Source organism: Panthera tigris, chromosome E2, assembly GCF_018350195.1.
Source record: "Panthera tigris isolate Pti1 chromosome E2, P.tigris_Pti1_mat1.1, whole genome shotgun sequence".
In the NCBI taxonomy this organism is placed as follows: domain Eukaryota; kingdom Metazoa; phylum Chordata; class Mammalia; order Carnivora; family Felidae; genus Panthera; species Panthera tigris.
The window spans coordinates 44645476-44661931 of NC_056674.1; the positions used below are offsets into that span (position 1 = coordinate 44645476).

Sequence of the window (16456 nt, forward strand, 5' to 3'; positions counted from 1 at the left end):
AACTGGGCTTAAGAAGCCTAACTGCCATATATCAGAAGCTGTTTTGACTATTTCACAGTGTCTTAAGATAGCTTAGAAACAAAGTAAGTGCTCAGAAATTGAAACCTTGACCTTGATCCCACTTGTCATTTGATCTATTCAGCTGAATCAACCAACTATAGTCTAGCTAAATAACAAATGTCATCAAACTCACATCACCTTCAGTTGTCAGTATTGGCCTCCTGCATATCACATCCTAGTAGAAAAACATAATCATTACCCCTTAATATTCCTTCCCAGTTCTGTAATGTACTAGGGAAGAAGGGCATAAGTCAGATACGGTTCATGGTTATCTTCCAAGAAGATGCAGTCCCCTTGAGTGAGTGCTGGTGAAGCATTTATGAACTTTTTTCTTATAAGGATGCTTCTGCCACTATTCTGACAAAAAATAACTTTGATTTGCTCTATTTGACTTTAAATGAAAATTAACATGGTTAGGAAGTAGTGTAAATTGCATTGTAAAGTACATTTCACAATTAATGTTGTCCAAAACATATGATAACGAACATTGTGCTTGGTGAACATATTTTTCCCTTAAAATTATATTCATTCTTTTATTCAACAAATATATTTGCATGTATTTTGTATAAGATACTTAACAGTGGATATAGAATGAAAAAGAAAACATCCTAGGTTCTTATGGAGCTTACATTCTTGTGATTGGAGAGAGACAAAAAACAAGCAAATAACTACAGTAATTTCAAGTGGTGCTAAATGCTATTTTAGAAATAAACAAGATTATGTGACCAGGTTGGGAGGGGTGCTACTTTAGATAGGATGGTCATAGAAGACTTCTCTGTGGAGGTAACATTTGAATAAGACCTGACAATGGATAAGGAACTAGACATTTAAAGAGGTGAAGGAAGAATATTCCAGTGGGAGAGACCAGCAAGTTGTAAAGCCTCTGAGGTAAAAAAATGAATTTAGTATGTTAAAAGAATGGACTAAGAAGGTCAGTGTAGCCAGAGTGTAACAAGCTGGGGGAGAATGGAAAAGAGATACAGTTGACAGGAAAAGCACCTTGGAAGCCACTGTAAAACATTAAAGGCAATTTTAAGATTAATGTCCCGATGCCTGTGAATCTGAGCTTTAAAATACATTTTTTCCCTAGTCAGACTCTTTACACTTTGCTGCTAAAAGGAAATCTACTTAATTATAATTTTTATTTCAAAATTTTAATTTAAATATTGCTTCTTTTTGACTCTTGTTATTTCCTTTAAATTTAGAATCATCTTATTGTGAAGGTTCCCCCATATCATGACCAACATATAACTTTGCCAGTATCCGTGGGAATATATGTAGTGACCAATGCTGGAAGATCTCATGATGTTCAGCCATTCACTTACACTCCAGACCCAGGTATGTCAAAATAAAGAATTCTGATCTAAAACCAATAATTAATTTCTAGTTCTTTGGAAGCAATTGAAGTCCAGCCAAGCAAAATGAAAAAGTTGTATGCTAAGATGAGTTGATACTAAGGGCATTATTTCCTAAGAAGATAGCCACCAAATACTGCTTTTGCTCTTACATCTAGGGTGTCATTTTGCCTTGTGCTGTCCTGGTTAAAGAAAAGCTAGGAATGCTCTCAAGTCCTACTCTTCAAAATTATATCATACAAATTACTCCTTAGTAGTAAGTGCCATTCATTAAGGACCTTTTATGTGCAGAAAGGTCAAAGTGACAACTTTGGGTAACTGCTAATAGTTTAGTCTCAGTCTGGCTTATAGGATGTATTTCGGGAGAAGTGAGAGATAGGCTTGGATTGATAAATGATAAAATCACGAATAGAGTTATATGCCTGTAACATTTTCTAATTTGTGTAGTCAAAAATATCAAAGACTGCTGGTTAATAAGTATTTTAAATATAATTTTAAGAACTTAGGTAAAATAGTTGCTTTAGAAACCAGAGCAATAAAAGCAATTGAAATCCTAAAAGGTTAGAAGATCTCTGGGTAAGAAGTGTCTTAAGAATTTTTTTTAATGGTTATTTAGTTTTGAGAGAGAGAGCAGGGGAGGAGCAGAAGGAGAGGGGGACACAGGATCAGAAGCGGGTCTGCACTGACAGCAGACCAGTGTGCTGTGAACTATGAGATCTCATGAACTGTGAGATCATGACCTGAGCCAAAGTTGGACTCTTAACCAACTGAGCCACTCACATGCCCCTCTTAGGAATTTTTTGCCTACATTGATTTAGTTGCCTGAAGAAGAGAAGCCTTTTCCTAGCAAAAGTAGGGAGAACAGTTTGGAAAATTTAATTTGCTAATTAAAATTCTTCACATGTTCCATTGACCTAGGCTTGATTTCTGCCATGTTTACCATTGCTTCAGTTCGTTCCAGTCTCAGGCATACGTCAGAATTAGCAGTTCTTCCATATTTAAAAGTTTATTGTTTATGTTATTCCCAAATACTTCAGGATTCAGTGAGGTACAAAGTGAATACAGGTGGTGGGGAAAGTAAGCCCTGGCAAGAAAAAGTAATGGAAACAGTAGCTAGGGCAGAGTTGTAACTAGTCTTGATAATACTTTCTCTCACTTAATGTGTCTCCCTTTTAAAAAATATGTCTAGATTTCACAGCATTGCTTATTATGCACCAGTCTGCTACAAAAGTATGCCACAGTATATATAACATTAATGAAGTTAATAGTTGTGTTAGAATAAAAGATCAGCAGTAAAATTTTCAGACAGAAAAAGGCAATGTTTAGAAATAATATATTGGTTTCAACAAAAACAGGAAGGAGAAGATACTCAGACCACATATTTAATTGTTCTCTTTCTAGAAAGGTCTCAAAAATCCAAGAAAGTTTTATTTAAAAATAATGGTAGTTAACACATTTTACTAAATGCTAATTACTAAATAGTGGCATTTAATATTTTATTTGAAGAGGAGCTTACCCATGCAGCAAAAGCTGGCATAATTGGTACAGAAGAACGTTCTTCCTAATGAACTTCTGTGTCATTTGTGTGGGAAGGGAAGAAAGAAGTGTATGTATGTGGTCAGGGTAGCCTGAAAGATGTTGCAGTCCTGAGGTTTTGTTGTCATTTGTTTGTTTTTATTGATTACTGGTGAAGAACATCAGGACTTTAAAGTGCTTAGAGTCAGCACTAAGAATCTTAATTTCTTAGTGATAAATGCTGATTACTAGAAATTTCCCAGGGCACCTGGGTGGCTTAGTGGGTTAAGCATCCACTCTTGATTTTGGCTCAGGTCATGATCTCACGGTTCAGGAATTCAAGCCCCGCATCAGGCTCTGTGCTGACAGCACAGAGGCTGCTTAGGATTCTTGCTCTCTCCCTCTTTCTGCCCTCCCCTGTTGACATCCTCTCTCTCTCTCTCTCAAAAATAAATAAACTTAAAAAAAAGAAAGAAATTTCCCTTTGATAGATTGCCAGATAAAACAGCTTTTAAGTCCTCTGCTTTATAGCCTATACTAATTGACTATCTTTGGCCACATTTAGGCAATCATTAACATATGTTTATTCTTTTAAGTTTTTCTCTTCATATTTTGTATTCTGTAGATAGCATTCACTCTGAGAAACTCTTAATTGAATAAATAAGTAGTATGCAAACTTTGTAATAAGATGTAATGCTTCAGTTTCTGCCTTTATGATATAGCTAATCAAAGAATCTTCCCATAATTTCACTTTTTTGCATTTTATAAAATGTGATAATCTTTTCAGGTTTATGTGAGAGAGAATATGATTTCAGGAAAGCTTGGTTATAGAAAATTTGCAGTATCTCATTTTGATCATCCAGTTGCTGTTGTGATTCATCTAAGGACTGTGGTTAAATATTTGAACATTCAATGGTATATAATTGTAAGAAGAAAACTAGGCCTACCCTAATATTCACAAGTCAGAGTAGAAATGGCGACTATTATACTATTTGTCTAAATATTTAAAAGTTATAAATAAACTGGCTAATTAAATATATCCTATTCTCCTAATTTGACCAAGATACTTTCATATCAACCTGGAAGGCCAGATTTAGGATTATCATAATGCCTTGGGAGTTCCAAGCTGGATGTGGCAACAAGAGGAGAGAGAATACCCAGCCTGTCAACCGCCTTTTCCCTTTCCTAGCCCCATGCTATACCTAGAGGGCCTTAATGCACCAACCAGTGCTTCCAAGCTTTGTCCATTCCGTAGGTCTAAGACTCCACACATAGTCTAGAATAGTTTTGCAGAAAAATTGGATATCATGGGTACTTGGTACATGGTCTAAAAGTAGGATTGGACAAGGGCTCAAGTGAACATAAATTGGCTTTGCACACTCTTTCAGACACAAGCCCTTCTAAAGCCCTCTGAATCTATTACTGCCAAAAAGGGCATTGCACGTGCATGTTCTCAAACATTTAGATACTTTGCAGGGTCATAAAACCTTTGTTTTATTGCCAGTTAGTCACCAAAGCTTTTACTTCAGTCTATTACGACACATAAATCACATTAGGTTAATTTTGTAGTGACTCAGCAGTGGTGATTTCTGTATAAAATGAAGGACATAACATTTGTTCATCGTTTTGTTACTCTAACAAGAAATGACTAAAACTTAATTTTAAAAGAAGACATTTAAGAGGCACCTGGGTGGCCCAGTCAGTTAAGCATCTAACTCTTGATTTTGGCTCAGGTCATGATCTCATAGTTCGCGAGTTCAAGCCCCACATCAGGCTACACACTGACAGTGCAGAGCCCGCTTGGGATTCTCTGCCCCTCCCCTGATCATGTTCTGTCTCTCTCTCTCTCTCAAAATAAAATAAAATAAAAATTAAAAAAAATAAAAATAGAAATTTAAGGGGTACCTGGCCAGCTCAGTCGGTAGAGCATGCAACTCTTGATCTCAGGGGTTATGAGTTTGAGCCCCACCTTGTGTGTGGAGCCTACTTAAAATTTAAATAATAAAAAATAAAAATAAATAAAAGTAGAAATTTAAAGTGGTTTCAAAGATTATTTTCTATTTTAAAATCTGTAATTGTTAGAACTAATGTTACGCTTTAAAACTATCTAAAAGTATGGGCATCTGGGTGACTCAGTCGGTTAAACATCGGACTTCAGCTCAGATGATGGTCTTGCAGTTTGTGAGTTCAAGCCCCTCATTGGGCTCTGTGCTGACAGCTCAGAGCCTGGAGCCCACTTCAGATTCTGTGTCTCCCTCTCTCTCTCTCTCTCTTTCTCTCAAAAATAGATAAACATTAAAAAAATTTCTTTTTAATGTCTAGAGGGACATCTGGCTGACTGTCGGAAGAGCATGCAACTCTTGATCTCAGGGTTGTGAGTTCAAGCCCCATGTTGGGTGTAGAGATTACTTAAAAATATAAAACCTAAAAAACTAAAAAATAAAAGTAAAACAAAATCTTTAAAAATAAATAATTAAAACTGTTTATGGATTTCTTTTCCATTTGACTGCCTGTATATCATTTGTTGGACCTTCTGTGTAGCACAATAAGATAAATTATTTAAGTTCATTCTTAGATGTGTACATTTTATCTCTTTATCCACAATTGACTAGCTCTTTATAGTATCTTTATAAATATCATTTCACATTGTCATGTCAAAAATAAGAAATTGTGGGGTGCCTGGGTGGCTCAGTCAGTTAAGCAACTGACTCTTGGTTTCTACTCAGGTCATGCTCTCATGGTTTGTGAGTTCGAGCCCCACGTTGGGCTTTGCACTGTCAGTGCATCCTCCTTTGGATTTTCTCTCTGCCCCTCCTGCACGTTTTTGCACTTTCTCTTTCTCTCTCAAAATAAGTAAATAAACTTTAAAAAAATAAATTGTAAATAAGGTGACTCAATTCCCATTCTAAATGAATTAGGGGATATAAAATAAATACATAGAAATTAAAAATTTTAATAAAATTATTGTATAATCATTTTAAGTGAGATCCTGGAATTTATTTAACTTTATCATTTCAGAACTGAACTCTGTTCTTAGGCCCATTAAATTTAAAGTTGCCAGGGCATCTGGGTGGCTCAATTGATTGTCTGTCTGACTTCGGTTCAGGTCATGATCTCACAGTTGTGAGTTTGAGCCCCACATCGGGCTCTGTGCTGACAGCTCGGAGCCTGGAGCCTGCTTCAGATTCTGTGTCTCGCTGTGTCTCTCTGCCCTGCCCCCGCTTGCACTCTGTCTCTCTCTCTCAAAAATAAATAAACATAAAAAAAAAATTTTAGGTTGCCATAGTAGATACAGTTGATATGACTTGATGTAATAATAGTTGAGCAATTCACCATTAACAGTGCACAAGGGATTTTTCCAAGGCTTTACAAAAGGAATAATCATAATGCTCTAGATTCTTTTTTTTTTTTTTTTTAATTTTTGTTTTAACGTTTATTTATTTTTGAGACAAAGAGAGACAGAGCATGAACGGGGGAGGGGCAGAGAGAGAGGGAGACACAGAATTGGAAACAGGCTCCAGGCTCTGAGCCATCAGCCCAGAGCCCGACACGGGGCTCGAACTCACGGACCGTGAGATCGTGACCTGAGCTGAAGTCGGACGCTTAATCGACTGAGCCACCCAGGCACCCCTCTAGATTCTTTATGTTCATCACAGGTTTTTAAAAATTTAGTTCAATTAATTGACTAATGTTTCTCAATCGATATATATTTTTTAACAAATCATTTAGGTGGATGAATGGTGAATTTTTTTTATGCTAGTGTTACAGTATATTTGATCAGTTTAAAAAGTTTCATATCAGTCTTCTCATCAGTTATCCTTAATATGAATACTGTTACAAGAAGGATTTTTTTAAAGTTACCGTTGCTTTTGTTTTGATAAGTGAGCATGTGCTGCTGCCCACTCGGTTGGTGAATTTTAGAGCATAGATTGATGGTTCTAAAAACTCCTCTCTGCCTGGATTTTCTGCTAAACAAATGATTTAATAATGTCTTGTGGGAAATATTCTGATGAAAGAATTTTAAGATACACATCTTTTTATGTACAAATTGAAATAAATACATCAATCTTTTTGTTTTGTTTTGCTTTAATAGCAGCAGCTGGTGCTTTGAATGTAAATGTGAAGAAAGAAATATCTAGTCCTTCAAGACCTTGCTCTTTTGAAGAGGCCATGAAAGGTACCAAGTTGATTCTTTTCAAAAATTATAAATAGGTTATCCTATATGTTTTCTCTAGCAAATCTTACTATTTGGTTTTCTCTCACATACTTGGGACACTTAGCAGGGTATCTTCCATATCCCAAAATAAATATTTGTTTAACTTCACTGAATGCTTGTTTCCCAACTTGATATTTCCCTTAAGTCACCATATGAACAAACTTTTTTTAAACATGTTGGAGTAGAGGAGACTTTTGTTTTGTTTTTCATTCCTCAGTGTTAAAAATATTAAAAATATAAAATACAGTAATGTATGTAAAATAGAGTTTTTAAAAGTTTCTTGGGGCACCTGGGTGGCTCAGTCGGTTGGGCATCTGACTTCAGCTCAGGTCACGATCTCACGGTCCGTGAGTTCGAGCCCCGTGTCGGGCTCTGTGCTGACAGCTCAGAGCCTGGAGCCTACTTCAGATTCTGTGTCTCCCTCTCTCTCTGCTCCTTCCCCACTCATGCTCTGTCTCTGTCTCTCAAAAATGAATAAACATTAAGATTTTTTTAAGTTTTTTTAGTTACTCTTTTCTTCTGACATCTTTATTCACTCTTTGCCAATCCCAAGAGACAATGAAGATATCTTCAAGATGTTATAATGTAGTAGAGTAGATTTTTTTTCTTTCTGTCTGTCTAGTTTTTATTCCCCTATCTTGCATGCTTTATTCCACACCCAACCTTTAATACCTCAGGTGGCTGACACATGGTGGTGGAGCCAGAATCGAGTACATATTTTTCTTAATAGACTTCTAACACAAGTAGATACTCAGTGATGATGCTTTTTTGCCATTATATATGAAGAGGTCAATTATATCATGGCCATTGATTTATTCTTCTAATTCTAGCCTTTATTTGTACTTTTCTGCCTTGGAATTCATGTGAGTTAAATCAAATAAAATTTTAAAATTAAAAATACTTAATCAAATACAGTGGGTTTTTTTTTTTATATTGTCAGTAAAATTCAGCATTCATATACATATAGCATGTTCGGTATGCCTGTCATTTTAATTTCTGACCATGAACACTTTCAGAGTAGGTTAGTGAGGAATAATGCAGCAGTAAGTAATCTGCCAAGGTTATCTGATTCAACTACAATATTTACAAAACTGTATAATGGCTAACAATAGCTAACATTTATTGAACGTATATTAAGTACTCAGCAAAATGCCATGCTCTTTACTGACACTATTTCCAAACTCTCTGAGGTAGGTAATTTATTATTCTCACTTCACAGAGGAGTAAACCAAGGTTCCAGAGAAATTAAATAATTTGCCCAAGGTCACTTAGCTAGTGTTAACAAAGGAAGGGTGCCTGGGTAGCTCAGTCCGTTAAGCAACCAACTCTTGATCTCGGCTCAGGTCATGATCTCACAGTTCGTGGGATCAAGCCCTGCATGGATGGCAAAGTTGGCAAAAAACAGACCACAGGAGCACCTGAGTGGCTCAGTCGGTTGAGCATCCGGCTTCAGCTCAGGTCATGACCTCACGATTTGTGAGTACGAGCCTTACATCGGGCTGTCTGCTATCAACACAGAGCCGGCTTCTGATCCTCTATCCCTGTATCTCTCTGCACCTCCCCCGCTCACTCTCTGTCTCAAAAATAAATAAACATTTTTTTAAAAAGGATTAGAAACAAACACACAGATACATGCTATTAATTTTTCACAATTCAGACCTTATTTTGACAGTTACAAGTGAAATCATGGTAAAAATTTTTTGAAGATAGAATATTAAATTGAATGCTAAACTTATCAATTTAATTTTTTCACTTGTCATTTTAAATAGAATATCATTATTTGGAGATTCGTGATCAATTTTAAAAATAGTAGCTTTCAGAACCAGGAATTTTTTTTGACATATGTCTTATTTTTATGATTGCTTGAAATCAGAGCTTTAGTATAATATCACAGTGCCATCTGAGAGATTTAATTAGGTATCGTTTAATGAAGACTGAGCATTATAAATGACTTTTAAACTTGTGTGCTGGCAGGAATCTTCCAAGTGACTTAAATAGACATCAATTACAATAAGATATAGAACTTGGGGCGCCTGGGTGGCTAAATCGATTAGATGTCTGACTTGATTTTGGCTCAGGTCATTATCTTGCAGTTCTTGGGTTCAAGTCCCATGTGAGCCTCTGTGCTGACAGTGCAGAGCCTGCTTGGGATTCTGTCTCTCCCTGTCTCTCTGCCCCTTCCCTGCTCACTCACCTGCTCTCTCTCTCTCTCTCTTTCAAAGCATAAATAAATAAACTTAAAAAAAATAAAAAACAAAATTTAGAACTTGATAACCTAAATATGATAGTTTTTGAAAGCTTTTGCTCTAAAGGAAATTTCTAATTCCTTGGAGAGGTGTCAGGCGAGAGTGGGTGGAGAGTAAAGAGGATAAGGGCACTGTGTCTATATCCTTTACACAAAAATAATACAAATTAAGTAAGACAAAGTATATAGTATAAACTACTGTTAACAGTTTCTTGGGCATATTTCCAGAAAGTTTTTTGTATCTATAGGTACAGGTAGATGTGAGGGGATTCTCTAGATAGATCGCTCAAAGACTTTTTTACTGCAGGTTTAGGATTCAGGGATAAAGTATAGTTGAGCCTCGAATAACACAGGTTTGAACTGCACAGGTACACTTATGGAGATTTTTTCAGTAGATATGGTATATCTATTTTCCTAATGATTTTCTTAATAGCACTTTCTTTTCTCTAGCCTACTTTATTGTAAGAATATAGTATGTAATACATATAACATACAAAATATGTTAATCAACTGTTTATTTTATGGGTTAGACTTCTGGTCAACTGTAGGCTATCATTAGTTTTGATACAGTCAAAACTAATTATGTATTAGTTTTGATACAAAGTTTTGAGACAGTCAAAAGTTCTGTGCAGATTTTCAACTGTGTGGCAGTGTCAGTACCTCAACCCCCACATTGTTCGAGGATCAACTTGTATTGATGTGCATTCCCTCATGGTTTCAGCTCTGTAAGCAGTGGTTAATTGGATGAGTGTGAAAAATCGTTGAGAACATATACTTTTTTCTAACTGGTTTTAACTATGTGGAAAGGTTTTGAAGCTTGGAGGAGACATATCTCAATCTCATTTTACAGATGAATAAAACCAAGGCTTAGAGAAGTTAAGTAATTTGCTCAAGGTCACACAGCTAGTAACTGACATAGCTTGCAACTTAGATTTCCCCCAAAACTATTATTTCTTCCCCTCTAAATCTTAATTTATGTTTTAATCTAACATATTTGTACTTGATCTAAAGGCTGCTTGCTGACAACAAACTTTTAGTAAAGATTGTTCTGAGTTTCAACAACTGTCTGCAGGGATAGAAGAGAATACTGTTTAAAAGTTGTTTGGCATAGGGACCCCCGGATGGCTCAGTCTGTTAAGTGTCTGACTTCAGCTCAGGCCATGATCTCATGAGTTTGAGCCCTGCGTCAGTCTCAGAGCCTGGAGCATACTTCGGATTCTATGTCTCCCTCTCTCTCTGCCCCTCCCCTGCTCACACTCTGTCTCTCTCCCTCAAAAAATTAATAAACATTAAAACATTTTTTTAAAAAGTTGTTTGGCATAACCTATCAATACTAATATTCTTCACAAATTCAAATTGATGTTTGGATGATGAAATGTGTTTATCTTCTCTTATGGATTTTCTGAATTGGCTTAAAAGTTCTCCCCTAACCCTTAGGCAATACAAAGACTTTACATGTTTGATGTTTTTTTCCTTTTTCACTAAAATATAATTTCTAGGCAGTAGGACTTTATCCATCTTTTTTTTTTAAGTTTATTTTTTTGAGAGAGAGAGAAACCGAGCATGCAAGTGGACAAGGGGCAGAATGAGAGGGAAAGAGGGAGAATCTCAGGCAGGCCCCATGCTATTAGCCCAGAGGCCAGTATGGGGCTCAGTTCATTAACTGCAAGATCATGACCTGAGCCAAGATCAAGAGGGGGACATTTAACTGACTGAACCACCCAGGCGCCCTGGGATTTATCCATCTTAATCATCATTGGAACTCAGAACAGTGCCTGAAACTTTGTAAAGGATTATAAATACATAATGAGAATGTAGGAAAGAAAGGTAGAGTGACATCTCTCAACCCATTTAATATTGTTTACTGGTCCATTAAGATACAGTTACAGGTTCTGGGATACGATAGATAGTATAAACTCACTTTTCCCTGTTCCTCCCTTCTAAATCTACCAAATTATGTTGGAGATAATTGAACAGTTGTAAAAACACTTTGAAAATAGAAAGAAGAAAGTGGACAGGCTAGGGACCTCAGAACTTGGAGACTGACCCTAAGTGAGTTTTCTGGGTTTTCTTTATATCTACCATTTATCTGAATTGGGCACCAGAGAAGTCTGTGACTCAAAACTGGCAACAGGTACAGACAGAATAAATCAACAAATAAGCATGAATAGCCTGCTCTGAAAGACCAGGAAAGGCCAAGCCTAGTAGAGGCTTAGTAGGATGACTCATACCTAGTGGCAGCAGCTGACCCACTAGCAAAATTGGGGGACCATCTAACCCCCCCACCCACATTTGTGGTAGCAACAGCAGAACTTGAGATGGTCAACCCACTCCATGCCTCACACCTGCCAAGTAGCGGTGGGCCAGATATCCAGACAGTAGAACCGAGGAGGGCCAAAACACAGGCTTCACATAAGGCAGCTGAAGCAGGTCAGTCGGTCTGCAGAAGAGGGAACAACAGAACCCAGGGAGCCAACCCATCCCCTACCCCATACCAGGCCATAGCACACAGGCCCTGTGCTGCCTGTATTGGTGGTATCAGCAGGTCCTGTGTCTCCCTGTCCTTCCCCCAACAGCAGAGGAAGACCCAGGCCAAGTGTCTCCTAATCTTCCACCCCGTAATAGAAGGCAGTCCAATGGCAGAAAGTGAAACAGATCCAGGGTGTCCCAAACTCTCACCCAATGGCCGGGAACCCACCCTGACCTTGACGTTTTTGACCTTCCAACCAGTGGCAGAAGTAGCCCACATAAGTGCTTCCCTATCTCCAGCAGCACCAGCAGGGATAGAATGGGAAGCCCATTAGTATCAGGAGACCAGAGAGCATACCAGGAGAACTCTTTCCCTTTATGCAGATCCAGCATCCCTCACCACCTACACCAGGGAGCTCAGGGAAGCACCTTCCATTCTTGTGAGTAGCACCAGCAAGATTCTAGCTGTAGTTCATACATAGCTAAAACAATAAGCAAACCAGAATAAGTGTCAGAAAACTAAATGGTTATTGGCCATAGAAAGACTTCGTGCCTGTGGCTATAGAAAGATTTGTATCTTTGGGTGGACATTAGACAAATTGTCCTTTTCTTGTTTGTCTATACCAATAGACCTGCCTATCAGTAGTCTCCTTAGAGGAGTTAAAGACTCTTGCTCAACTTATTCCACCCATTCTCACTTTCCAAAAGCGGGCGGGGGGGGGGGGGGGAACTCTGATAATAAGAATTATTCTCCAGAGGTTCCTGGGTGGCTCAGTTGGTTAAGCATCCAACTCTTGATTTTGGCTCAGGTCATGATATCAGGGTTGTGAGATCAAGCCCTGAGTCAGGCTCCACGCTCAGCACAGGCTCCACGCTCAGCACAGAGCCTGCTTGGGATTCTCTCTCTCTCTCTCTCTCTCTCTCTCTCTCTCTCCCTCTCCCCCTCACTCCTTCACTCTCTTCCCTCCCCCACTTGTATGTATGTGTGTCTCAAAATAACATTTTTTAAAAAAGAATTACTCTCTAAATAAATTTGGGCAAAAATCATGTACAGATCGATTTAACTGTAGGTGGTACATTTACTTGTCAGTGAATTTTTATATAGTTTCTAATTGAATTGTAATATAAATTTGTCTTTAGATGTTAAACTTTTTAGGCCAGAAATATTATAATGAAAATTTGCAACATTACACTGTATCATTAACCAAACAGTCCACAACAAACTAAACTATGACAAAAGTAAAGTAAGATTATTCATTGCTTCATTAATTCAGCAAATGTTTATTGGTTACCTACTATGCACCACACAACAACAACAAAATCTGCCTTCATGGCGCTCATATTCTACTAGAACTAAAAAGCAGAAATAGCAGTTGAAGGGGCGTCTGGGTGACTCATTCGGTTAAGCGTCCGACTTCAGCTCAGGTCATGATCTCTTGGTTCGCAGGTTTGAGCCCCGCATCAGGCTCTTTGCTGTCAGCATGGAGCCTGCTTCAGATCCTCCTACCCCTCTTTCTCTGCCCCTTCCTCACTCTCTTTCTCTCTCTCTCTCAAAAGTAAATAAACATCAAAAAAAAAAAAAAAAAGGATAGTTGAACATTATAGGATCAACTTAGGACATTACCAGTGGTCTTTCAAACTGTCCTTTGAGATGGGCCTAGAATACTTTTTTTTTTTTTTTTTAAATTTTTTTTAACCTTTATTTATTTTTGAGACAGAGGGAGATAGAGCATGAATGGGGAGGGTCAGAGAGAGGGAGACACAGAATCTGAAACAGGCTCCAGGCTCTGAGCTGTCAGCACAGAGCCCGACGCGGGGTTCGAACTCACGGACTGCGAGATCACGACTTGAGCCGGAGTCCAACGCTTAACCGACTGAGCCACCCAGGCGCCCTGAGATGGGCCTAGAATACTTTTAAATGCCTGCCTTGTGCGTGATCTTTAGTTTTGTCTCAGTCAAAATTGGATTATGAATTGAATTGTATTGGTATTGTTAGAATCTAGGTGAAAATAGGCCTGAGAATTCTTGAGTAAATGATCCATTTCTCAGAGTAATAAAGTGTAGAATATGAAAAATTAAATGAGCACTTTCCCCTCCCTCAATATAATCTATTTCCACAGGAGTTGTTTCTAGCCAATTAGCTGTGAGACCAGCTGAAGTAAGACAAGAAAATTTCAGATATTTGTAAATCAAAATATTTACAAAGATAGCCATCCTGGTCATATACCATATGCCACTTTAAAATCCTCTCTGTAGCTGGTATTTCTTCTCAATATCAAACTAAGGAGTTTAACAGCTATGCCTTCTGGGGAATTTGTATGTGTCTCCACAGGGTTTCAAAGTAGTGGTAAACACTTAGATTCAGAATTTGGCTAGATGGTCAGTTCAGAGGACTATCATTTGTGGTATCTGTAGGCTCCACTAAATGCCAGTAGTGCAGACTTGAGATAAAAAAAGAAAGAAAAGGAATCAAGGAGGAAAAGTAGATATGCCAAAATGGTAAAACCTACGTTATCTGCTATATATTATGTCTCCGTAGTGTAAATCTGTAACTATTCCTGCAGAATGAAGGAGAGGGAAGTAGAAAATACTTGCTGGTTTTGCTTTGGAGATTTAATTGGTAAACCTAAAATAATTCTTAAATTTCTGAAAAGAAAAAAATTTAAGTCCTGTCTAAAAGAACTTAGCAAATACATGTTTTCTAAGACATTAATATAGAAAAGCAAAGTCTGTCTGGTTACTTGGTGGTATATGCTAATGAGACACTTGAGTTTTGTTGAGAGAAATGTTCCAACAATCCTATGGCCCTTACGAAGTTTTGATTTTATGCTGCTGGGCAGCCATATGCTAAGAGGAGAGTTGTGATTGAGTAGCTTTTACCTGGAGATTTCTAAGCTGTATCCTACAATTTACTGTGGCTGTGTTGATTAGTGCAATTCATAGTACCTCGAAAGGGCCCAGAGGCATATAGCTCGATAACTGAACTGCTTAAGCTTGTTGTTATCTAACCTGGCTCATATCAGGAGGCCTCAAGCCACTACTGCTTCAAAAAAGGGAGGACACATTTTGATACACCAGTTTTATATTTCATGCTACCAGCATAGCATCAAAAAATAGACATTTAGGGGCGCCCAGGTGGCTCAGTCACTTGAGCTTCCGACTCTTGATTTCAGCTCAGGTCATGATCACAGGGTTTTGGGATCAAGCCCTGTGATAGGTGCTGAGTGTGAAGCCTGTTTAAAATTCATTCTCTCCGGGTGCCTGGGTGGCTCAGTCAGTTGAGTGTCTGACTTCGGCTCAGATCATGATCTCACAGTTCGTGAGTTTGAGCCCCGCATCGGGCTCTGGGCTGACAGCTCGGAGCCTGGAGCCTGCTTCATATTATGTGTCTCCTTCTCTCTCTGACCCTCCCCGCTCACGCTCTGTCTCTCTCTCAGAAATAAACATTAAAAAAAAATTTTTTTTTAAAGATTCATTTTCTCTCTCTCTCTCTCTCTCTCTCTCTCTCTCTCTCTCTCTCTTTCTTTCTCTCTCCCTCTCCATCTCTCTCCTCCCCACCCCGTTCCCCTCTCCCCTGCTCGCACACTTTCTCTCTCTCCCTTAAAAAAAAAAGACATTTAAATCATGACTAAGTCAACATATTATAGAATGAAATAGTTGATGATTTTAAACCTTCTTTCTTTCTTTTTTTTTTGTGTGTGTACAGCAATGAAAACTACTGGTTGTAACTTAGATAAGGTAAATATTCTTCCCAGTGCTCTGATCACTCCACTCATATCAAGCAGTATGATTAAGAGTGAAGATGTTACTCCAATGGAAGTAACAGAAAAAAGATCTTCCCCTATTTTTAAGGTAAGCTGCATTGATAAGTGCTCTACATCTTAATCTGTTATAAAAATTGCTATATTTTTAATAGTTTGATTACCTTTCCCCATGTTTATGCTTTTTACTTTTCCTGTTTCTTTCACATGTGTTTCTCTTTGGTTGCAGTTAATGAGTTTTGCTTTTCAGAGTGAATACTTTTACCAACCAATAAAATAGTCTGCAAAGTGACTTCTAATATATATTTTGGTAAGGAAGGAATTAATGTTAGCTGTACCTGTGGGATGTAGGGCATTAATGACAGTATAGGTTTAGTATTTTCAGAATTGGAGATGTTTTTTATTTCCTTTTTTTCCCCCAGTCTTTTTCTATAAGTCTCTTTCCCTTTCTCACTTATAACTTTCCCCCCTATAATTCTACCAATGATCCACAAAATGGAGATACTTTAAAATTTACTATTAATGTGTTCTTCCTGTCCTAAGCATATCAATAACTGATTATTCTAGTTTTTTGTTTGGCTGTCTTCACTTACAACATTTGTTAAGAAGAGGGGCACCTGAGTGGCTCAGTTGGTTGAGCACCCCTCTTGATTTCGTTTCAGGTCATGATCTCATAGTTCATGGGTTCGAGTCATGCATCAGGCTCTGCACTGACAGCGGGATTCTCTCTCTGGCCCTCCTCTGCTCACGTACTCACTCTCTCTCAAAATAAATAAATAAACTTAAGAAAAAAAGATATCCTGATGACAGTCAGATGTCATGGTATCCCTGAGAA

General features: G+C 37.9%; 1 protein-coding gene across 14 annotated transcripts in view; it reads left to right on the forward strand.

Moving 5' to 3' along the window:
- The window catches only part of NFAT5 (nuclear factor of activated T cells 5), a 109248-nt gene that overhangs the window by 88507 nt on the left and 4285 nt on the right, over positions 1 to 16456 (forward strand). For 11 of the 14 annotated variants that reach the window (XM_042970189.1, XM_042970191.1, XM_042970197.1 and 8 more), the window contains 3 exons: positions 1266 to 1398; positions 7024 to 7107; positions 15567 to 15712. In XM_042970189.1, coding sequence (XP_042826123.1) covers positions 1266 to 1398; positions 7024 to 7107; positions 15567 to 15712 — 363 coding nt within the window. The remainder of the gene's footprint in view (positions 1 to 1265; positions 1399 to 7023; positions 7108 to 15566; positions 15713 to 16456) is intronic. The other 3 variants (XM_042970190.1, XM_042970192.1, XM_042970199.1) reach the window with 1 other exon arrangement.